General features: G+C 40.5%; 1 protein-coding gene across 1 annotated transcript in view; it reads left to right on the top strand.

Annotated features, from left to right (window-relative positions):
- Positions 1-25,358, top strand: part of tmtc2b (transmembrane O-mannosyltransferase targeting cadherins 2b) — an 83,343-nt gene that overhangs the window by 49,993 nt on the left and 7,992 nt on the right. The window contains exons 3-10 of the mRNA XM_080871115.1: positions 6,910-7,756; positions 9,262-9,376; positions 9,847-9,932; positions 11,501-11,685; positions 12,716-12,794; positions 15,479-15,600; positions 20,685-20,766; positions 23,053-23,167. Of these exons, the coding sequence (XP_080727241.1) occupies positions 6,910-7,756; positions 9,262-9,376; positions 9,847-9,932; positions 11,501-11,685; positions 12,716-12,794; positions 15,479-15,600; positions 20,685-20,766; positions 23,053-23,167 (1,631 nt within the window). The remainder of the gene's footprint in view (positions 1-6,909; positions 7,757-9,261; positions 9,377-9,846; positions 9,933-11,500; positions 11,686-12,715; positions 12,795-15,478; positions 15,601-20,684; positions 20,767-23,052; positions 23,168-25,358) is intronic.

The raw sequence follows: 25,358 nt of genomic DNA on the forward strand, positions 1-25,358 counted from the left end.
AAATAAACTGGGAAAAACTTCACAAACTTCACAAATGCAAAATGGCAGAAGTTAGTGAATGAAATGAAATTTTGTTTCTTCATTCAGCAAGTTTGTCATCCTCCTCGTGGATACAAACAGTACCTTCCTCCCTTTACGTGTAGATTTCATCCTCTCAGCTGCTCCCTCTGATTGTACAGAATAAGGTTCACCTTCTCTGTGCCATTACAAATCTATAGATGTCTGATTGCAGTTGATGACAGAATAAATGGGAGAGAGTGACTCTGTCTGACCTCTGATTGCAGCATGAAAGCATGACATGTTTTAGCCTTTTACAGTAAGGGCCTTTAAAGCGGCTCAGTTAGAAACAGAGTGAGCGAGGCTGGAATGTTCACTTAATGGTTTTGAGAGAAATGGATCCCATGTTGCTGCAGTGATTATGGTTAATAAAGGCTGACCGAGAGAGCGTGAACTGGCATATTTTGTCATGTATTAGTTGGAAATATTCTTGCTCACATTTGCTTGCTTTCATCATATAAATTCCAGGTTTTTCCACAGCAGGTGATACCACAGAACTTACAAATGAAAATGTTATTTTCACATTTAACATGTCAGTGTCTTTGATCAGTAGTGTGGTGGGATTCCCCTCCTGTAGGCCTCCTTCCCACTTTGTCTTACCTCCTTCTTCATTACAAACATATCTCTCTCACTGCAATGTACTCCACGTGTTTTGAATAATACTAATCATCATCTTAGTACTGACCAGTATTACAGTGATTATCAGGCAGCCATAAAACAGAGTCTCCGTTTTACAGGTAAATTGATGCATGGAGTATTTCTTCTTCAGTCACCTTTCTCACTCACTATGTGTTAATAGACGTCGCAGCAGATGGCCCCGCCCCTCCCTGAGCCTGGTTCTGCTGGAGGTTTCTTCCTGTTAAAAGGGAGTTTTTCCTTCCCACTGTTGTTCATGTGCTTGTGCTTGTTCATAGGGGGTCATATGATTGTTGGGTTTTTCTCTGTATGTATTATTGTAGGGTCTACCTTACAATATAAAGCACCTTGAGGCGGCTGTTGTTGTGATTTGACGCTGCATAAATAGAATAGAATTGCATTGAAATTACTGTTCATGCTACACAGTTGCACTTGTCTTTCTCAGATCAAGTCCGCAGCTTGATCCAACTAACTTGTTATATCTTACAATACATTTCAATGTACATTGCCCCTAAGTAATTTAACAGTCACCAAAAATTTGTAGTTGTGGAGGAGTTTGAAAATGAGCCACGGATGTAACTTTAAACGTAAAAGCCAAAGAGCATAAAAAACAAACATTTATTATATTTCTTTACTATAGAATAAAATAAAAGGGTTAAATAAATAATAAAATAAAACAGTTGGTGCACATGTGAGAGAAAATTGCGAGCCGCTAATTGAGCTTTATCATCAGCCATCTGTTGGTGATCCATAACACACTGTTAGGAAATGGACAGGCTCGTATCTTGTCTTACTTGCTAACTATCATGTTTTACACCCAAAGTCTGTCTAACAAAGGGAGAGCACAGCAGCTGCAGCAGCAGAGAGATAGATGGTAAATTTGTGGTCCATCAACCACAAGCTTGATTAGTTGATCCAGCAGTTAAAGATCAAAGGCACGAGCACAGGATGTATCCATCAAGCCTGCAGAAAGGTTTATGCAGACTTTTTAGGGACTCGTACTAAATTCGAGCTTTCTGGGAGTGTGTGTGTGCACATGCGTGTGACAGAGGTAATACTCACTGATTGGTACCCTGAGCTCATTTTTTCTTTCATTATAAGTCTATCAATGTGAGGCAGGATCTTGATGAAAGGCCTTCTGCAGACAATTGATCTCAGTAATGATGAAGAGGTGGGGATAGGTCAGACATGCCACTTCTTTCACTGGATTTTCAGTTAGGTGCTCGCTGAAGTGAAAGCCAGTCACAGCGCTGCATTTTGATGGGCTACCTATATGTGTTGTGTGATTGATTTTTTTTTCTTTTATTCTCTTGCGCGATAGAATAATGCCCATTTACCAAATGCAAAAAAAGGCTTGTGTGTACCTTGAGAAAAGAGCGTTTTTCTCCAAACAAATTAATTAAATTTCTCCCTGAGGTCTTTCCACTTTTTTGCCACAAACCTTCATTCACAAAACTAAATGGATGTTTAAAAGAAAAAACCTGATTGAGTTTTCTTCTCAGTCAAATGAACCTAATCAAAGTGGAGACATGGAAAAAGGCAAGCACAAACAGGGATTCTGTAATTGGCCTGTTTTGCATTTTATCTCCAAGGATATTTTATTCACACGCATGCCTTATAAAGCCTAAATTGTTTCAGTTCTCAGCTGATTGCTGCTAAAACACAAAAGAGAAGAAAAAAACACTGCCCCATGCCTCCTACAGGGTTGTGCTCAACCACCTATTTCAGACTAAACTGGATTATTGACAAAAGACACAAAGCGGGAACGCCTTGGTTTTCCTGCATAATAGAGCCGTAGCGCCCTGGGAGCCGTTGCCTGGTAGTAATTGAACTTATGCCTTTGAACAGTAGATGTTTTTAACTGGAGGCATAGTATAGAGGATGCACATGTTTGTTTATTCCAGAGATTATAGCGACGGGGTTCATGTCCCAGAATATATACATTTTCACATTTTTTTCTTTTGCCACTTATATATTTTTTTAAAGGTCAGTGCATTTGGTGAAGTATGCCAGGAGGAGTAATGGAGTTACAAATGTGTACTGAAGCAAAATCAAAGGGCTGTTTTATGTTTTGGGTGCTGCCCGAAGACTTCGATATGCATAGAAAAAGTTGAACCTCAGTGCAGCACAAGAATTTGCATGAAACACCGCCTCAGTCTGCAGCACTGGCATATGGACGTGGTTAAGGAGGAGGTGTCTGAGTGTTAGCTGCTCTCTGGGAAGAGTCGAGGCATATCTGTTTGTCACATTTCCAGGTACGAATGATTAGAATTTAGGGCTGTCACAGGTGAATATGGACTGAACTGAAACATAGTTGCCACTTCATTGTCCAGTAGACAGCGATCTGCATCACGCCAAGAACAAAAATTATTTGCAGAAAAGTACACTGTAAAAAAAATCGTGATATAAAAGTATTTTACAGTTTTGTACTGTTCTTCTAGAATATCATTAAATTCACATAAATAGACTGATTCTATATTTCAAATGTAAATTAACGTTAAATCACTCTAAATGTAATAAAGTATAATTTTCTTGTTTTGTAAATGTATCTGTCTGTACATGAGCATATTTAGATAAAATACATTCACAAATGCATCATAATTTCACAAATATTTGTCCGTTATTTGAAAGATTGAACTGTTAAATGTAATTCTATGGAAAAATATATAAAATGATTCGTATAAACTTTTTTTTACATCAAATAATAATTATTATTATTGTTATTTAGGGCGATTGTGGCTCAAGAGTTGGGAGTTCGTCTTGTAATCAGAAGGTTGCCGGTTCGAGCCCCGGCTCGGACACTCTCGGTCGTTGTGTCCTCGGGCAAGACACTTCACCTACCGCCTACTGGTGATGACCAGAGGGGAATTATAAAGTGGAATTGTAAAGCGCTTTGAGGGTCTCATAAAGCGCTATATGAATGCAATCCATTGTTATTTAAACCAACTGTGTATTTCTGTACATTTACGTATTATTATTCATATTGCTGCATTCATTGACCTTGTTTATAGGTAATTTCATTGTTTAATCACATTAAATTGTTCCTAATTTAATGTTTAAAAGCACTTGAAAAAGGCAAAATCCCATGCAAAATTAGGGCAACAAACTGTATTGTCATTACTGAAAATAACCGTATTTTCATGGGAAAGTTATTTTCTGTTATTTTCTGGTATTATTTTGGCGCCCCAGCTGCCGGAATATTACCGTTTTTATAGGATTTTTTTTTTTTTACAGCATAATTCATTAACAGCACTGAAACCACCTCAGAGGACATTCGATTGTTGTACGAATCGGGCGCCGTGACCGAGGACTCTCAGATTTGAACGATCTGTCAAAAACAGACGGAGCTTTTCTTCCTGTTTCTCCTGCAGTGCTTTAAGTTTGCAGCTTGGTAGCGTCTTGTTAAGATTTGCTTAAACCAGAGTCATCTAAAGAGTCTGTCAAAGATCCTCATAAATCCCAGCTGGATCTCCCTGAAGCAGTCATTGAGATGTATTAACACTGCTCAGCAAGCCTCTCTGTTAAAGTCTGCTCAAAGTACAGCCGCTGGGCCTCAAAGACCATTTCAGTCCACTTCATTTCTTTGCAGGGTTCCTGCTCACCTGCTTAGATTCAAAACTGGACACAGCTTCTGTGATTTTAGAGATGATTAAAAGTGCCGGGGAAAAGAAGAGTTCATACGAAGTTCAGATGACAGCTTTTAAATCTGGGCTGTGGGGCAATCATTTTAAAGGACTGCTATATGTATAAGTGCATCTGATTTTCAGTGCTACCCAAAGCCAAAAAGCATGTAATTCATTCACATGTGCAGTGTGCAGCTCGCTAAGAACTTATCATGAGACAGACAGGTTATTCTGACTGGTATCGACATGTTCATTTTTGGGACTTCTTGCAGAGGTAATGATACCATGTATCATGTCTTTGCAGCAAATATGAACTAATGGCACAATGACTGACAAAGTAAAAGCCTTTGGTTCTGTGCAAAGGTGATACATCTCATGCTGACTCTAAAGCTCCCCAGTTAACACTTCTCACTTGTTTGATTTGTTTAAAATAAAATTTAAAAAGCTGTTTTATTTTTTAGGTTTAATTTAGGCCAATCAGCTGCTAGCTGTAGCTTCATATTTGCATATTTGAGGATCTGTCTCATTTCATTGTTTTATGTTTTATTTTGACCAGTTCTGTGCTTCGTCCAGCAGCGAGCAGATCATAGATAGTTTCTTTTTTTCTTTACTAGACCTTCTAACCTTTATTTTGACCTTACCACAGACAGGTGGTTAGGTCAAAATAATTGTCATTGCTTTTTATGAATTTGTCTAGCCTTTCAACATAAAATCTAAACTAGATTGATTTTTGTTTCACTTGAGTGGTTCATCTATTAGGATCCTGCACAGCGACTTATTGTTTCATTTCCCTAATTTGATGTCATTTAATAGCATCTAATGAAAATTTGTCTTCATCCTACCGTCTGCCCTGGATTTCCACAGGGAGCTGACCATAACGCTTTCAACAGTTGCTCAGATTAATGAGAAACTGTGGTCTGGATCTGACCTTTTGTTGCCAAGCGCCTAAACGACTTATCCAACAGTGGCATATCCTGGCACATCCCCACAAAATACTGAATCGCTGGGGGTTGATGTCAGGCCTCCGGTGAAGGGTTTGACAGAGCTGACCTTATGTGAGATCTTTTTTTTCATTCTTGTGATATTTCCCCAAACTGTTTTGAATAATATATCCAATATTCAGCTGCGAGTGTGTGTTGTTGTTGTTGTTGTTGCATAAGGTGAAAGAAGCCATTTGGGAGTTGATTTATTTAACTCTTCACTGTATCACACCAGTGGGAGTTGTTACAAAGTACTTCTGTTGGTTTGCTTTTTATGTACGAGTCTTTTATATTCACCCTCTCCATCTCGATGCGCTGAATGTGATATTTTTCGTCTGTAGATCATTTCCATGGTGTCGCCTGCTGTGTTTTAAGCCTAATTTCCTGCTGCCTTTGTGTGGCAGCGACAGCTCTTTGTATTTGCAGTGATCATTAGCAGACAACAGCTGTCCCCAGAGGTTACTGAAGCCTTTCTTCACAGATACAATCTGAAATGACAACGGACAGGCGAGAAAATCAATAGTACAACCCCTAAGCAGTGGTGGCATGATGTCTATGATCACAGATGAGACATCATCATCCCCTTTGGCATGTGGAGATGGAGAAAGATCACATTCACTGTGGGTTCAGGATTGCCTTGGGTTTCAGCTTAAATAATTGGATTACAGCATCAATGATGCCCTGGTGATTTATATGCAGGTGGCTGAGACTCTTTGGGTGAGCTATCAGCCAATAGATCATATTTTGATGATCTATATTATGTGCGTTTGGGGCGTGAAATAATATTTTCAGTTTTTCATTCATTTTATTTCGAGGCCGTGTACAGGTTTCTGCTGTAGGACACAAACATGTTTTTTTTAAGTTAGACTTTCCAACATTAGCACATTAAAAAAGGTCGGTTGGTCCTAACTTTGGAACAGGCTCGTGGAGAAACAGAGCCAGTAATTCTTCAACGCTGTGCCAGCAAATGATTAAACAACCAAACACGCTATAAATATTGCATCGGCATTTCCACACAACATTTGGGAAAGTGTTTAATATTAAGCCTGTAACACGATGAATGGAGTTTATGTAGTTGTGTTTATTTTGTTATGTCTGCAGAGGCCATAAATAGAACATTAGGATGCAAGGTCACCTTTATTTTGAAAAATTCCCAAACTGACACAGTGTTAATGTTCTGGCTTTAATAAAACTTTATGTGGTGTTCCTCCTCTTGGAAGGCATGAAGTTCAAAGAAGGGAAAAAGGTGTCACAAAACGTAATTGCTTTTATTTCACAGCTTTCTGTGGAAGCACACACTGGGCACAACTGAAGATTTTGATGAAACACATTTCAAAGCTGCTCCGTTTAGTCAACGCTTTAGGAATGGTTATTGAATCATTCACTTTCCGATGACTCGCTGCGTCTGTAGTCGAAGCAGCGATTCTGTTCTTCCACTCGTTGGTCTGGGTCAAAGTGAAAGTAAAGGTCCGAGAGTCGCAAATGTACAGTCACTGAGAAAACAGTTGCAGTGTGAGCCTTTAATGTTTGCAGTATATTTTGTAACATTTCCTGCTTTCCTTTCCTGCAGATTGACGGTATAATCTCTGCTTTTGGTTTTCTTTGTCTTTCAGAGAAAGAACGCCCACCTGCTGCTGAACGTGTTTCTGCTGGCAGCGTGGGGATTCTTCCTATTGGCCTGTCGCTTCTACTGGATGGGTAACAAACCTCCAAACTTCTCCAACTCTGACAACCCAGCGGCTGACTCGCCCTCGCTCATCACCAGGACCCTGACCTTCTTCTACCTTCCTGCTGTTAACTTCTGGCTCCTCCTCTGCCCAGACACACTAAGTTTCGATTGGTCGATGGATGCCGTGCCTCTGATCAGGAGCCTTGCTGACTGGAGGAACTTTCATACAGTTGTCTTCTATTCTGGTCTGTTGTTGCTAGCTTGGTTCGGCTTGTGGACACATCGTGCACCGAGGGGAAAGGACACTAATGGCAAAGTGCATCATTACACCAATGGCAGAAATGGGAGCAGTAATGGGCACAGTTACAGTTATAATGATTATGAGCACGTGAACAATTCCAATACGGATGCTCACATAAATAATACGCAAAATGGGACCAAAAAGCACTATGAGAGCAGGACTCTGCTACCTACCACTGAAAATGTTGTGGTGTTCTCACTGGGCCTCTTGGCTATCCCTTTCCTACCTGCCACAAACTTGTTTTTCTATGTGGGATTTGTGATAGCCGAGCGAGTACTGTACATCCCGAGTATGGGCTTTTGCCTGCTGGTTGCAGTGGGGATCAGGTCCCTCTACATCCGACTACGCCGCAGATCATCCAGAACAATGTTGGTGTACTCCAGCGCAGCCCTGGTTCTATTTTTTGGTGTCAAAACAGTTTTGAGGAACCAGGACTGGCAAAATGAAGAAATGCTCTACAAGTCAGGGATTTATGTCAATCCTGCTAAAGGTAAGATGTGTGCCTTTATTCGTATATGTGTAAACATGTAAAATCACACACACTTTATATGCAACCATTATATTTATTTGTCTGAATAATTCAAAGCAAATATTTAGGTGAGGTTTGATTATGTGCACCGTCCATTAGTTTGCTATCATCCTGAATAACTCAAATAACACATTTTAACTCTCAATATTCTTACGAGTCTAGTATTATTCTAAGGAATACAACAGAGCTGTACTTTTTGATCTGACACTTTTCTTATACTCGGCATGCAATCTGTTTAATTGGAAAGGCACCATCTGTGACTGGCACCTTTAGTAAAAGATCAAATATTCTAAAGCTTCATATTAAAGGTCATCAAACAATGATTCTTATCCAAACCGAAGCTCTTGGAGCTGCTGAACGGAGAAGCAGGACAGGGCCCCACAAAGCAGCAGAAGGGCATGTTGTGTTAGCTAATTTCCCTTTCAGATTCTGCAGCGGCGCTGAGGCATGACAGCTGTTTGTTTTGGCAGGCCATCAGCCGAACCAAGGAGCAGAAATGTCCACGACTCACATTCAATAAAGTTAATATGAGATGAGAAAAGAGCCCAGTCTCATACACAAACACACACACACACACACACACACACACACACACACACACACACACACACACACACACACACACACACACAAAGTGTGAAATTGTGAATACACAGAATGTTTACGACACTTTTTTCACTGAGCATTCAGAGCAGGTGAATGAAGAAAGCTTTTATTTTTTTCCTGTTATCCTAGACACTTGTGTGTTTTAAACGCTGCACATTACAGCAGTGTAACCACCCGTTAATGGATTTTATCTTCCTATTGAATGAGTATTAGAGAGGGGAGATGGAATAATACCTCAAGGTTAAAAAGTACTACTCTTACACATTTAGAGCAGCGTGCACCTCATTAGGCGCATCTCTTGAGTCATAATAGTCTTTTATTTTTAATACTGTACACTTTATAAATCATTCCAAAGCAAATTGAAGAGATGCTAATGTTGCACGCTGCCATTAAGCATTAAATCCCATTATTGTACCTTTTTCTCTTCGTATTTATTACTTAGTTCATGTTTTCTGGATGTATTTCCACACTGCAGAGTATCTGCACAATATGTACAAAACATCTTGGCAGCCTTACATCTCCTGTCAGTTACTGCTCTTTGCTATTTAATGCCGTTAGCTATTCAATGGCGCTGTGGTGGTCTTCTTTTCATACACACTGGAAAAACTGGTGGTTTATACACAAAGCTCCCCCGGTGTGCCATCTCTCTTCAGCAGTACTGTCTTGGTATGCCAGCTGCAGCAGAACAACGTCCTCCTCAGAGGTTAAAAGGCACTGAAGCCACGGCAGCATGAGGCTGTGAATAACAAAAGAAAATGATTACTTGCCATAGAAATGTTCCTCCTGCTGTTATAATTCACCGACTTTTTTCTTTTTCTTTTGATTAACCTTTTCTTTTGTGACCCTGCGTGACCCGTCAGCATGGGGCAACCTTGGAAATGTCTTGAAGAGCCAGGGAAAGATGGAGGGGGCGGAGCAGGCTTACAGAAATGCCCTGTATTACCGCAGCAACATGGCTGACATGCTCTATAACCTGTGAGTGTTTTTAATCACACTTATTGTTGCATTCAATATTTTCGTCAAACATTGGGCCCAAATTTTTTATTTGTTTGTTTGTTTTTAATCTGTTGATGCTACTGTGCATTTATAACCATCTCATTGTCTTAAAACGTGAATGAATGATTGGAAAAACTCTCCTTTCTCATGTGTACATTGATCAGAGCTCCTCTGAGAGGAAGTGCCGTCTTGTTTTCAATTCCCCGGGGCGCTGTCCGCCTGACAGCGTTATTAATGATGCTGTTTTAGTCTGAGGGGAAAACACAAAACACCGGCCAGTACTCAGTGTGATCAAATGTCTGTGGTTTGCGAAACTGTTCCCTTCACATTTATCAGCTGGCTGATGTTGGTGTTTAATCATAACAGAGGCTTTAAACTGAAACGATCTCCTCTTTAGAGTTTTTAAAGCTCTAAATTGTCAGAACTGTCTTTTCCTTTGTCTGCTCCAGTGGTTTGCTGCTACAGGAGAGCAACAAGTTCTCAGAGGCACTTCACTACTATAAGCTGGCCATTGGGAGCCGGCCAACTCTGGCTTGTAAGTACAGCTCTCCTTTTTTTATTGACAATCTGCAGCACTTGTGGTCGTGGTTGTGCTGTGTCCAGGCAACAGCGAACACTGGCTGTGGTTATGTGAAGGGAAGGGAAGAGGTGGCAAAGGCCAGTGTGTGTACAGCTGAATTAAACCTTCGGTGCAGCTGTGCGACTGCTTTCAAAGCCTGATATGTCCACAGATAAAGCATAAACATTAAGTGATTTATTATGATTGAAGCCATGGTGCTTCTGTTTATTTTATTCTTGCTTTGTACATTTACTTATTTTTCTCTCCATTGTCCTGTCCTCCTCTGCTTTGTCTCTTCTTCTCACCACGAGTTCCTTGCAGTTTTATCCATTTCTTTTGTTATATTTTCACCTCTTTTCTTTTTGCTCCCTGATTAGTGTAAATCACATTCTTACCTGATCATGAAATAAATTAGCTCCCCGTTGTTCTGCGCATCAATCAATGACAGATAAACAGACAATCCTGAAAGTTTCTTCCTTTATTCCCCAGATTAATTATACACCTAATCAAGATCACAGTTAGACTAGAAAATTTCCATTCAGCGTGCAATTATCCAATCTGTTAACGCTGATAACAAGGTTAATTAATTACCCTAAGCAGCACACGTTTTGAAGGCGGATGAGAATGTGACAGCTAATGTGTGTTTTTTCAAGGTTACACTATTACTCACTGGCTAATTGGGAGCTAACTGGGCCAAACTGTTAGCTCCCAATAGTGCCTTTGATGAGGCACTATTGATTTGTGTCACTTTTTTGAGTGAAAGAATCAGTTGTTAGAAGGCTGACGAAATTGGAAAAGTTTTCCTTTGTCTCTGTTTTTCTTATCTGCCGTCCATCGTCTGCACAGCCTGTCGTTGGGAAAAGGGTTCAGATATTTACCATCAAATGCACAACAATAAGCAGAATGGGTAAAATTGTTGTAAGGTGGAAGAGTGAAGAGTAGAACATAAGCATCAGGATAACGATTTTCAAGGACGTTGGAGGGAAAAACAAAAACAAAAAGGAGTTGTTTTTTCTAGCTATTTGTTTTTGATTTGATATGTCCTGATTGATCTTCTGTTTCAAGTTAATTTATTCCAGCAGCCAGACTTGATAGGGAGTTGTTTAGAGAGGAAGGCCTACAGAGACTAATTACCCTTCAGCTGCGTATTGATCATTACTGTAGATGCCGTCTTTGACCGTTCAAGAGAAAGTTTAACGTACATTCAAAGTATCCCGCGGGACGTGTGCAAATATCAAACATACAGTAAAGCTGGAAAAGCATCAACAGTAGTTTAATGAAATTCATATGAAAATGATTTTTTTAGCTGTTGCTTCAAATCAACAGAGGCAAAAACAAGGACTTTGTTGGGAGAAGGAATCCTGGATCCCAGATAAATGAGCCACGCTACAATATTATGTGCTTTATCACTTTATATCACTGTGACTGGAGCGTCTGATGCCAGTTTATCATTGTAAGCACAATTATCACTGAGCTTTTATCGATCGAGTGAAGCGACAGGAACAGTCTAAGCTTTCTGTTTGTGTTTCGTTTGATCCCAACAGCAGCCTACTTGAACACAGGCATCATCCTGATGAATCAGGGTCGCCTAGATGAGGCCAAACGCACTTTCCTGACCTGTGCTGATATCCCAGATGAGAATTTGAAGGACCCTCACGCCCACAAGAGCTCAGTCACAAGCTGCCTGTACAACCTGGGCAAGCTGCTCCACGAACAGGGACACCAGGAGGTAATGACAGATTGCAGATCTCGTATGCTAAGAACATATTTAAGGCAATAATAACCTTATAGCATGTCATAATAAAGGTTAAGGATACAATAAAATACACCAAGTGGAGGCAAGAATACTGTTTTTTATTTATGTGAATTCCCCCCAAAACCCGCCCTTGAAACAGGAAAAGGAAATGTCTCAATTGCATTTGCAGTAATATAAATCTTTTTTTTGTCTCATCTTTGTTTTTTATATTTGTCTAACAAACAGATCCATTGCTACCATGGGAGTTGAAACAGTACTCCTCTGCATATGTAAATGTTGGAACCGAACTCAGTGAACTGAGATGAAATGCAGGCAGTTACCCAAGCAGCCTTTTGGGGAAACAAAAAAAAAAGCTTACTTTTATATGGACATGTTACAAAATGGTCTCAGTCATAGGGGACAAAGCGTATGTGCAGATACTCCTCAGGCTGTTTCTTTTTTTTTTTTTTTTTTTTTTTTTCATGCCCCAAAAGACCTCCAGCGCTGGCTAAAGTAACTGGTTTTCCACTTGCTGTACATTTATATTGAAAATACGCGCCGATGCTGCTGATTCAATCAGGAATGAAGCGGTCCTACGGCCGATTCAATAAAGGCCTTTCTAAATTGTTGGCATCCTTGAGGAACAGAGCATTCCCACTTCCTCTGACCTCTAACCGCAACATTTGCTTCAGCAATAAAATACTTTCAGGTCCTTCTGCCATTTAAACTCTGAGCGAGTCTGAGGTGACTTGCCGGACCAACACATTATACATGCTAAAGTCAACAAGCGACACGGCTCTAGTTGTCTTAACAGCCGTGACACTGAGGATAGAGCCTTTGTGCTCAGCTCTGTATGAAGCAGCCTTCTGGCGACCCCCAATTCCACGCTGTGTATTCATATTGTCATGGCCCCGGCTGCATGGGAGGAATGACGAGTTACCCCAGAGCCGGCTTCTCTAGCGGGGTCTCTGTGCTCTCTAATGCAAACGTCCCAAACCTTCTTTTTTGTGTGTTTCATTCACAGGAGGCCCTCTCTGTGTTTAAAGAAGCGATACAGAAAATGCCGCGACAGTTTGCACCGCAGAGCCTCTACAACATGATGGGTAAGAGCTGCTCGTGTTTCAGGACCATGAGCGTAATAGATACTGTTTTTACTGTGGAAGAAAAAAGTCTGTGGAGGTCTTGGAGGTATTATCAGCTGGTCATCACACATTTATGCTTCACAAAACACAAGAAAAGTACAAAGGCCGTGTACTTCCTGCATATTGTGTATTATTTTGGACTATATTTCTTTATTCCTTGCATAAACATTAAAGATCTGAGATTTCCAGAGCAGGCTACTATAAAAGGCAGTAAAACATGAAAACTTCAAAAAATCACTATTCAGGTCCATAATATCCTGTAAAAAGAAAGAAAGAAAAAATATTTGTAAGGCACGGTGTCATAAAAATTAGTAATACGAGCCAAAAGCAGGATTTCTGTTGGTGTTGCTGAGATTTTTTGGGGGGTCAAAAACAAAAGTTAGATAAATACACGTATAGCAAACTGTGCTAATTTAAAGGAACGAAGGCAGTGTGTGATCTGATTCATACAGTTAGACAGAGGTAGACAATCGGAAGCTTTACAATGTCATGTTAAACAGATGCTTTTCACTGCAAGAGCAACCCAGCTTGTTGCATTACAGCTGTAGAACAGCTGCTTTCAGCCTCATTATATCTGTGCACTCCATTGCTTTTTCTTTTTTCTCTGCCCTTCCTGCTTGTTTTTCTCTCTCTCTCTCACACACACACACACACACACACACACACACACACACACACACACACACACACACACACACAAACACATATGAGGCTACTTATACACACACACAGAAAACCTGGAACAATAAGTAATCCAGACTAGGCAGTGCCACAGGTTTGCTTATGTGTTGGCAAAATGCAATGCGACGGAGCTCCTGAGATTATGTCAAAATGTTGATGAAAGCTTCAGGCCCCATTAAGGAGCAGCGTTGCGCCTGTAATGGAGGCACCGAGCCACAGATCTGTGATTTCTGCAGCTTAGCGTTGTTTCCTCGCTGAGCTGATTTGCACATTTGGCACACCTGCTCATATCTATTTTCAGTTTCACTCACTGCGCTGCTCTCATGCTGTTTGTCAGACGCCAAGGAGCAGAAGCTTTCATCAGAGGCGGACCTGGGTGGTAATCTGTACCCTGCTGGTCTCGCTCCAGCTCTTTCTGGTTGGCTGAGGAATGTTCCACTCCGAGGAGCTGGTTTTCAGCTCCTTGGATTCGATGTCACTTCTAATTGCACGTTAATGTTTGTGCTAATCTCAGAGGTACAGAGGTCTGCTGCCAGGAAATGGAGTCAAGTAATTTGGCTGCTTTTAAGCCAATCAATATAGGAAGAGGTCGTGTCAAAATGGACCAATATGTGCATTTTTAAACAGCTCAGCACCTTGGATTAGCTATAAGTCACTGCAGGTTAGATAAGCCTCTATATAAACATGATGATTATTTATTAACCTTCGAACTAATAATTCAGTATATACATTTAAAATAACCACCGGTGTAGGACTTTTACACACAGAGGTTTTCATTATGACCCAATGGAAATGGAAAGCTTGGTGTAATGCTGCCTAATCCACTCTGCTGTTGATGGGAGTTTTGTTATTATGTAGCTACAATCTGATGGAAACATGCAGCATGAGGCTGTAATGGTAGAGCAATAATAGCTACACACGGGATTGCTGCAGCAGGTAGCGCTGCATGTTGGATTTTTACACCTGACACAACCCCAAAGGGATTTTTGGCTCCTCTCATCATCAGAACAGGGATCTTTCACTAGTTAACCAAATGTGTAAACCACTACACTCTATAACTGGAGAAAAAATAACATATTAACATGTTTTGGAATAAAATTAATATGTATTTGCATTATTTACATGCATGCATGCATGCGTCTGTGTGAAAGAGGTATCTCTATGTTATCACTTATATGAGGAGGTGTGTTTTCATGAGACTAAAAGGCTGTGGGCAGGCGTATGTCACCTGTTGCTTATCGCTGTCTTTTCAGTAAAGCGATTAATCTGAATCCCCACTGAATTCAAACCTCAGTCTCCTCTTGTCTAAACAACTCTTTCAGTCATTTGGCAGTTCATAAGACTTGGTGTAGATTGAAATATAAACCATATTACAAGTCATATTTTAACAAGTGGGCTTTATTCACACTTTCCCCCTAAATACATCATGATGTTGATTTTTACTGTGTTGCGTTACCAGCCAGTCAGTTTTTTCCAACCATGCGAGGGTTGCTGGATAGCTTTGTTATTTCAGGTGTTGCTTTAGCAGGCAGAGGGTCAGATGTGGTGGTGGGGGAGGTATCGGATGATGTCTGACAGGTCAGGAAGAGTGAAGGAGGACAACGGGAGAAATCTTGTCCTATTGTTCTGTAAGCATTACGGTGAATTTCTGCTATAATCAAGCACACTTAGCTGAAATGAATTACTTCAGGAAAAACCCTGAAATAAGAGCATAAATAATTTCTTCAGTATGAATCTAACATGTTTAAGCAATTGCAACATCCTCCAAAGCCTCTTATTACTCCATGTGTTTAAAATATGATGAAAGTTCTGGAAGAAAAATCATTAAGTTTGATGACTGGATTATAGTCTGAATTTGTTGCCTCCCTGTAATAAAAATCAAAAGAATAAAAGACAGCTGTGTGATGTTTTAACCTCTGACACTTGAATTGATCCCTCATGTGACGCTGTCTTTGCCATCACAGGAGAGGCCTACATTAGACTGAATAAGCTGACTGAGGCTGAGTTTTGGTACAGAGAATCGCTGCGAGCCAAGCCAGACCACATTCCTGCACATCTCACTTATGGGAAACTTCTCGCAATGACGGTAACGTTGTTTTTGTTTTGATCCTCCCTTATCTGTGTTTCCATTCAGTTTGCTATCATACGTTCTAGTGAGTGTTCTGATTAAACACTACCCTGCGACCAACTTTATTATTTAAAGGTGTATCCCACATTTAGTGTTTGGTTTATGAGATTAATTTAAAGTTAATTTCTACTTTTGCTGTTTTATAGCATCTTTCTTTGCTTTGGAGCAAATACATCAAGTTTCAGGGCAAAACAAACACACTGATGTCCTCGGGGTCATTTTAGCTTCTCTGTAAAGTTTAATCAAACGAAATGACTTCCTGATTTTGTCGTGCCTCCACATTTGCATCTTTAATGTGTTACTAGAAGCTACTAAAACAGTATTCTTAATCAACTGCCTAGAGAGCGCTCGAATCTCTACACTAAATGGAAAGAAAGCTAACACTGCCCGGCATCTTCCAGGTCAGCAAGTGAAAGTGAAACCTGTCTTGTGTTTTACTAATGAAAAAAATGGAGGCGTCTCCAGTATAGGAGCAGTTTCCAGAGTCCTTGAGTTTATGAGGAGCTGGTCGTGCAGTCGTTCGGTGATCGACTGCAGCAAGACGTACATACTCGGAAAAGAGCTGAGAAAAAAAGTAGTCTGATCTGAAAAGGACTGTCAGAAGACAAATAAACAAGTCAGACAGAGGCTTGCTTAGAAGGTCAAAAAAAGGGTGGAGGCCTTGTGTTCAGCAGACACCCCTTTCATCCACTGCCTGGGCCCTAATGAGAGGAGCCGGCAGCAGTGATATCTGGATTTCCAGCAAACGGCTGCACTCTTCCTGCCCCTTTTTTATTTCCTCCATGGAAACAGAATTCTTTTCAAGTTTGTTTCATTTATAGTTTTTCCTCAATCATCATTTTGTGAATATCCTCACTGATAGGTGGAGGAATTTAACAGGCAAACCAATTTTTCCACAGTTTTTAGACATAATGTTACCCTTTTTTGTGTCAACACATATAAAACCAAAAGCCTTGGAAATAAACTTGAAGTCAGTTACCACTTATATATCTGCATGGCACTGGCTACTGCCAGTAGCTAGTGAGCATAGCATAGCACATGAATTGGAAATAAAAAGCTTGGCTTCGGGGATCACTAATTAACACGTTATTTTTGGGCTGTTTAATCCATACAAAAACTGAGGTGTAAAAACCACACTTTGTGGTGTTATAACATTTTTATGTGCCAAAAGTTACTGAACCCAGCCAGGAAATAGTTTGGCATATACCCCTAAAGAAAAAAACAAAGAATGTGTCTTTTTTTTTCGTGTGTTTTGTATAGACTGTAGGCTTGGACGGGCCGACTGCTTCTGCATTTTTTGAGTCTTCAGAAAAACCACAAACTGTCTTTCATCTGAGTTGCTGAAGTGCTGTACAGTTGTGGATCATTGTTATTAGTCCTCTGCACACTGGCGGTGGATTGATTTGCCGTTCTGTCCGCTGACCGGTTGCCAGCTGAAAGAATAGATCAACTGGCAACGCAGATAAAACTCACTTATTAAGTTGACATGATCCCTGTGAAAAATTCAATGGAACCAAAACCCATCAGCAAGGATGGTTTCAGGGAATAACTCAATACTTTAAAGGAGAGTATTAAGACTTGGTAAAGTTGATTCAGAGAAGAAGTCTGTGAGCTGTGAGGAGAAACTTAGGAAAGTGTTATTGATTTGGGGGAAAGTAGAGTTCAAACCTTCGGGGATAAATCTCTGTAGCTCTCTGACCATGATGGATGGTTTAGGGGTCTTGAACCCCTGTGATCCCTTGAGTGCAAATGAAAGTGCGATCAAAGACGGGATCTAACTTACTTGGATAGGCTTACAGTGACTCTATTCTTTAAAGGAATTTCTGAAAGATTTTATTGAAATGTGTCAGACAAATGTTACCTGTGAACACAGGCTGTTGTTTAATATGTACCGACTCCGGCGTTTAATGTGATCCAAAGCAGTGCAGGAAGAGCAGCCGTCTGTCACCTCCCACCTCTGCCCTCCCTGTGCAACAACTGTGAGCGATGAAGACACTTCAGATGCTGTCAGGGACTTTGAGGTTCAGATCCCTCTGGGAGAGGCTGCAATATAAGGTTTAGCAGCAGGGTCAGAGAAGGGTGAGTGGTGGGTGGCGGAGCGAGCCTTTCTGTGGCTGCTGAGGCGCAGAGAGCAAAGAGACGGCGTGGATGGTGAGAAGAACAAACAGGGGAAGAAAGGGAGAGTTAATCACACAGATCAGTATTGCATGCTCAGCCCTGCTGACCCCCCTGCACCTTCACCGACACCCTAAAGAAGCAGGATGTGTTGTTGGTTGTGCATAATTATAATTATAATGCTCACAATATTGGATTCAGTCATTCACTTGTCATTTCCACAACTAATACAGTACAGGTTTCATTCATAATAACCTCGACACTCACAGAGCCAGGGATGCATCTGCAGTTTGCCCAATGTTATCAGGAGATTTGAGGTGTGAGGCGTGCGCAACTGAGCTCAGCGAGTGTGCGACAAACAGGAGAATATTGCACAATAAGTCACCTTGCTTAATAAGTAGATATCTGACAAAGCTGTATTCCCATGTACTCAGCAGATGTTTGTATGTTTGCATGCTAAACTAGTGTTGGACAATGACAAACAGACTTTAAACAGATTCTACTTACCATTAAACCTAAACAGCCACATCAAACTATCTTTTAGTTTGCTGAGAAAGCCAAGATACGATATCTCCACATGGTAGCGACTTGGTTACACCTTTAGCTCATGTCCTAAAGCACATCCTGCTTTATTAACTGTTTTACAATGACCAATGAAGTGATATGTTTACTGGAGTAATAAACAGAGTACAGTCATCATTTATAGACGAGGTTCCTTCCATCCCTTTTTTTTTTTTTTTTTTTTTTTTTTTGCCTGTCCCGTTTGGCTCTTTTGCATCAGAATTGTTGTCTAAAGGCAAAGAAAGATGCCCAACGGATTTACTTTACCAAACTGACCATCCCAGCCTTGCCGTAATGGTCCATTTGATTCACCTTTTATTGTTTATTTTATTTTCACTTACTGAATACGGGACAGACTTGACTGGGGGAAAGAAGGGGAGAAAGAAAGAGGGAAAGAGAAACAGCTGAGAAGAGGGACGGGGGAGAAGGGCAAAAGACAAAAACCAACAGAACGGGCAGAGAAAAAAAAATGCATATATCAATCACCTGGGTCACCTGCTGAGAAAGAAAAAAGAAAGCAAGCAGAAGAGAACAAGAGTAATAGAATAAACAACATCACAATGATATATGGGAATATGACAGTAAATACTAAATGTTAAACATTATTGTGCAGCACATAAGATCAACAGAACACAGTGTGCTTTGAGGTAGGAGCCAAAAAGGGTGTAGTTTGTGTGTGTGATCACCCGTGTGTACACCTGTGAGCATGGACGCGCTTGTTTTTTAAAAGGTTCCTTCATGTAATGATCTGCTAGAGGGTGTGGGGGGGCCACAGCCCCGTCCTCCAGGGCGTGAAGCAGGTGTGGAGGAGATCAAAACTCCAGACATCCAGAGGCCCCCAGAACACAAGAGACCAAGGAAGACCAACAGAGGTTCCTTCCATCCCTTTCTCGTGCTGCATTGGTCGTACCTTAGATGAAAGCTATTCCTATTTATTGCCACTCATAATCATAATCATAATCATTTCGTCTGATTAAGGGGATTCGGTGAAATTAAAAAGGGTAGCACAGTTATTAATTTTGACCTATAATAAATGATTTTTTAACAAGTAATAAAAAAAGAAAAAAGTTGTTACATTTTTGAGGTCCTACCAACATCTCGCTTATTCTGTGTATGGTCTCTGTTAATATTCTTAATGTGTCACAGCCCACATCTTTCATGCACTTAGACCTAAAACCCATTTCAGTCTGTCAAAGTTTAAGCTGTAGAGGTTTAATAACTGTAGGTCTTTGTTGAAAAAAGCAGCTGGCGGTAAAATGTCTGCATTCCCCCATCTGTGAATATAAGTATAAAAATACACAAAAGTGATGCTTTTCAGAATAAAACTTCAATCAGCTCTGTTAAACGTGTCCTTGGCACAGGCTTCATTTTCTGCAGCATCAATGGAAACTACACTCAGATGTTTACATTAGAAATTTCTGTATTTATTGAATCTACTGCTCACTGAAAATGAAGTCTGCAGTCATTAATACGATATAGGGCCCATTCCTTCTGTATGACTGAACTGAAGTTCTGCGCTAAGTGTCCCACTCATTCACGTTGTTTTTACTGGCTTTGCATAATCCAGTAATGCCTTAGTATATTAGTCTTCATGAGAAGGCTTTATCTCTCTCTCAAATGCATACTGATGGCTGCATTATTAATGCATCAGCTTTTATCGATGAGTGCACATGGTTAATTGTTGATCAGATGACATCTGGTGCCCAACTGAGATCAGCGATGTGTCAGAGTCCCAGTTGGCACTTCTATTGGCCAGCTGCTCGGTTCTGTTAGAGCTGTGATTGGTTACATGTGACAGTGTAAAGGGCCTGAGGAAGCTTTTGCGGTCTGCAGGGCTTCAGTGTGTCTTCTTCACATCATATTATGCTCGCCCCCCCCTCCGGTATGGATTCTTTCTGGAACATAAAAACAAAAATAAAAATCATATGTGTTTGTGTGCAGTACACCTGTACTTGGGGCATTATAGACACAAGCCTTTCTGTTTTCTCCTCTTCGCTACTCACTGTCTTGTTTAATAGCAGTTAGGCCACACACACTGACAATCTGCAGCTATGCTCTGGAAGTGCTCTTTGCAAAGATAATATGTTTAATGAATGAGACTTTACCCTGTCTGGTCTGCTGTGCTAAACGTGACAGCGTCTGCTTTTGTGGGACGACACATGAGCCTGACAGAGTAACAGTAGCGATCCGTGTGTTTCGTGTCTATTTGTTAAGATTTATTGTTAGAGTACGTCTGTGGTTGGAAGAGGGACATTAGGTATACACAGAGGTATTTTGGCTGTTGAGTCGAGTGTGGTGTTTTTAGACTGAGTAGCTTTGAGGAGCAGTTGAAACAATAATGACTGTGTTTAATCCATCTCTCTCAGGGGCAGAAAACAGAAGCGGAGAGGTACTTCCTCAAGGCCATCCAACTCGATCCCACAAAAGGCAACTGCTACATGCATTATGGTAAGCACGGATATATATTTCCCTTCCAGTCTGACTCACACCAGATTTCTTTTTACATTTCAAATATTTGATTTGGAAATTTCACGCATACATGCTGCACTTGTGCAAGACGAGCACTTGTGCACCTTAGCCGGTTGTTTGTACAACAGAGTTGGCTGACCCTTCTGCCATTTCTGTTTTTATTCTTTTTGATTAGTCGAGAGTCACAGGAAGCAGGGTTGATTTCCTTAGATTGTTCACTGATTTGATGGGTGTACAGAACGTGACAATTTTAGCATATGCCTCTTCTCAAGCTTTCCATTAATCAGCAGTATTACCTCCTGGATTTAATTTCTTTCATAGTACCTTTGAGTTTGTAAAAGCATTTAAAGCCTTGTCTTTGTGATCACCAGGTCGCAAGTGACATTTAAGGAAATTGGTTAATGGTGGATTTTTGCATTTTGTTGAGTACTGTGTGTGTAGGTTAATTATCCAGCCAATCAGGATATGGATTGCATTGATCCGAGCACAGAGACGGTGTTATTTCAAGAAATTACTAAACGGTACTAATAATAAAGGAGATATAATATCCATATGGAACATCCATATAACATCATTTATCTTATTTCTGTTGGCCCAAGTAAAAATATGCAGCAATTAATTTCTATTTCTTGTTCAGATCACAGCTATGGTTTAATTTACAAATATATCTATTCACAGCTAAACACATCAGATCTGCCATATACTGCTGGGTTTTCATTACTTTAGATTGACTAAGTTGTTTGTTTTTCAAAATGTTTTTTGTTTCTGAGACCGAGTGTCCTCAGGCCTGAAGAAGACTCTTCAAAAAAGGTCTTAGAGTGCACTAAAAATCATGAATTTAATTTAGCTGTGTTTATTTGATCATTTTCACTTGCCTGCCTTAGGCAGCAATGCTAGTGATGTGTTTTTTCCTATGTATTAAAAAAGGCATACACTATCCTGCTACAAATGGAGTTTCAGTCAGCATTATTAGAAGTGTACTGCCTCATTTGGGGCTTTTGAATTTTAGTTAAAAAAAATATGTAATAAGTAAAGAAGTTAGCTGATTATTGCTTTCATCCATCTATTCTGCTGGTTACTAAGGTAAATGAATTACTTCCATTGAAGAATTGAGTCATATATGCCTGGGAATAGTATTAATAGGTGATACTTTTATGTTTAGACTTGCATTTCCAACTACTTAGTAAATTAAAGGGTCAAGTAAATTAATTACGCATGCATTTATTTATTTCTTGTCCAGCCTAATTGTCACATGAAAACCTCGCGTGGCGTTCCCCAGGGGTCAGGTCTTGGTCCCATTTAATTCTCTTTCTATACACTGTGTAACATAATCTGTAAATAATATAGTGTTAATGTTAGTTTTAACTGTTAGGATACTCAACATAAATAACATAAGTTTTTTTACTTAGCCCGAGTTCTTTTTCGTGTTGCTCGAAGGAAAGAAAAAACCCCAAAACGTAGAAATCTGTCCTCCAGCATTAGCTAGCCCGCTCACAATCTGGGTATGAGCTTAAACTGACAAAGTCGTACAGCCGTACTTTCTCCAATTAAGAAATAATGCAAAAGATAAAAATTATTATATTTTAAGTAAAAGCATATTATTTTTGCTGTTGTGTATCAAAGTCGGGTCCGTTTTATTAGTTGATGTGTTTGTCTCTGACAGATTTGATTTCATTTATCAAAAACAGTGCAAAACTGCAGATCTGGAGGTTTTTAGTGCACAGTTGCAGCCTAAAAACTCACTTAAAATACAGCTCTTGCCTTGTCCTGCACTAAAGGCTCCAGTTTCATCCACAGTTATTAAAAAAATGCGCTTGGGTTCACTTGGTGGTTTAGCATCCTGGCACAGCTTACCAAAATCAACAGTGTATTAATTCCCCCTAAACCTGGCTCTTACCGAGGGGTCCGCCCCGCACTCGGCCTTGTCAGGCTTCTATAATCCCCTCTCATTAGGCTGGTCCACAGAGGTTAACTGCAAGGAAGGCGCACCCGTAATAAGACATAACCCTCCTGCTGAAAACATTTTTATCCAAAGGGAACAGATCTATCAAGGCTGATAATCTGAACAAATGAGTCTGAAAGATGGCCAAGGAGAGATTTTATGCTGCACTTATATTTAATGTTTCATCATATTGTCACAAGTGCAGACTAGTCTGTCCCTCTGCCCAGGCCAAAAGAAACACTGCGAGGCCGTGTATCCCTACGTGCCCCTGTGGGGATCCCAAAGTGTTTTAATAATGGTGCTGTTCCCTTCTGCCCTGCCAGGTCAGTTTTTGTTGGAAGAGTCACGGCTGCTTGAAGCAGCAGAGATGGCAAAGACAGCTGCACGCCTTGACAGTGGGGAATTTGATGTGGTCTTCAATGCAGCCCACATGCTCAGGTATGTTTTTGATTGGCGTGATTTTTTTCTCTTTCTTCAGGTTTGATGATTTCCTTAGTGCAAGAGCATGCATAAAGACACTGGATGTATTTTATTCTGCCTAGATGAGATGGGTGGGCCACAGTTTTCTGTGGCTGAGTAGAAAGAAAGCTGTGTATGAGAGAGGGAGGTCTACTGTCTGCACGTTTTATCCAGGGGCTTACACCATTCCTCAGCCTCTGTGATTTACTTGGCTATACTTTGTAATCCTCTTCGCTTGCTGCAGTGCCAGCTCTAGAACTCCTGGTTTATCTTAGTGCGTAGTGTAGCTATATATCTCAGAGGGCTGTCTCTCAAATTACATATACCACTCTGTCTCAGTCTTCCATCACTGGCCAGTGCTCATATTTGAGCGCATAATTACAAATTAGTGCAAAGTTCAGCTGTTGAGGCTAAGCAGGAAAGCCCACAAACTGTTGTTTGTGAATGAGAGCCATGTGTGGGATTGTATAAATACAGCTATGTGCCAACTTACTGAATGCTTCCCCCCTCCCCCTGAATAAACCTCCAACTTTATATTAGCCAGTGTAGCGATTTCCTTGTTTAATTAGTCACCGTGGGCAACTCTCTGCATATTTGTCAAAACTACGACTGCCAGCTGTAAAGAAAGATAACTCGTGGACAAGTGCTTCGCTGGACTCACCAGAGATCTGCAAAGTTACTGTGCTTAAGAGTACATCAGTGCACTCCCACTCAGCTTTGTTCAGCGTACCTCTGCTGATCGTGTAGTATCTTCACCACCAACGGTTTCAGGCGTAGAGAGCCTCTCCTAGAGTCCAAACTCCTGGCAGCTAAGTGAGCATCAAGCAGCGCTCGGGTTGAACTCATCTCCGCCTGCTTGGCATGGGGTCTCACTCCCTCCACAGCTCGTGTTCTTTATGTGTTTGTCTTGGACGTAGATGTGGAAAGCCCATCGGTTGGTGGGGACACAAGTGAATCTGCACAGGAGAGGGGAAGAGATTAAAAGGGGGAGCAGTAGCTCTCAAATTTGCAAATGTCGTTTATTACCCCTTTGGGCTTTTGGTTTTGACTATTTTTCTTTCAAACTAATAATTTTCATCTGCTTCGTTTTAAGAGTTCTTTTATTTTTTTCACTACGAATGTAGGACAGGAAAAGTTGGGCAATAGTAAGGCCAAGAGGTACATGCTTGTACTTCCCATGAGTATGTCAAATGCCAGTGAAAGTGAAAAATTACACTGTGAAGTCGTAGAGTAAAGTACAATCTGTAGATTTCCAAAGGCAGCCCTGGGAAAAGCAAACATTATAAAACACACAAGCACTTTATCCACACGCAGTTTACCTCATACCATAACCCCTTAGTACTGTACGCTGCTATCGTGCCATAATCTTAAACCGACTATGAGACCAAATGTAAATTTTGTGAAATATTTGATGACTGCAACTAAGTGTTGAAATTGCAGCCCAATGTCAGGCTTAAAAGCAGAATTTGTCTTTGTTGTGATCTCCTTTTTTTAGGTGGCATTATTAGACAACAAGATCACTGGTTTTTAATTATGGACAAGAACTTTTTATTATTTTTTTATTTCATTAATGCCTGTTTTTGTCATCAGCCTCTCTCGCAGTTCCTGTGCTGGTATAGACTTACAATAGCTCCTATTCCAATGGTCGGCCTTCACTGTCTACAGTGCTCTCACAACCCACAGTCAGACGGCTCTAGGAGGTCCTGTAGCTCTGCTGGTTACAGTGTGGCAGCTTTCCAGTTCTCCTCTCTTAATGTGTTTATAAATGTGATAATGATATTATGGAATTAGATTTGTGCATTTTTCATCTCTGAAGGATCTGCTTTCTAAATATTATGCTGGCAAACAAACATATGGTTGTGGTTGGATGTGAAAGCCACATTTATAATCTCAGGACAAATTCAGCAACTCGAGTTGGTGTTTGGATCCCTGTTGGAATGTAAAATGCTTCTTTCTGAAACAAAAAAGGGAGAAACCCAGCCATAGCGTATTCTTCTGTATATCTGAATATGTAAGCAAACACAACGTATAACTTATTTAAGATCCATTTACAACACTTTGGCAGTGTCAGTTGACCCACTGTGGTCACAGACTTGAATATATCAACAACTACCATAAAGTTTTGTACAAACAGTCTTGAGAGGAAGAACGACGACTGACTGGGGGGATT

The sequence above is a fragment of the Rhamphochromis sp. 'chilingali' genome, assembly GCF_963969265.1.
Source record: "Rhamphochromis sp. 'chilingali' genome assembly, chromosome: 2".
NCBI classification, from domain to species: domain Eukaryota; kingdom Metazoa; phylum Chordata; class Actinopteri; order Cichliformes; family Cichlidae; genus Rhamphochromis; species Rhamphochromis sp. 'chilingali'.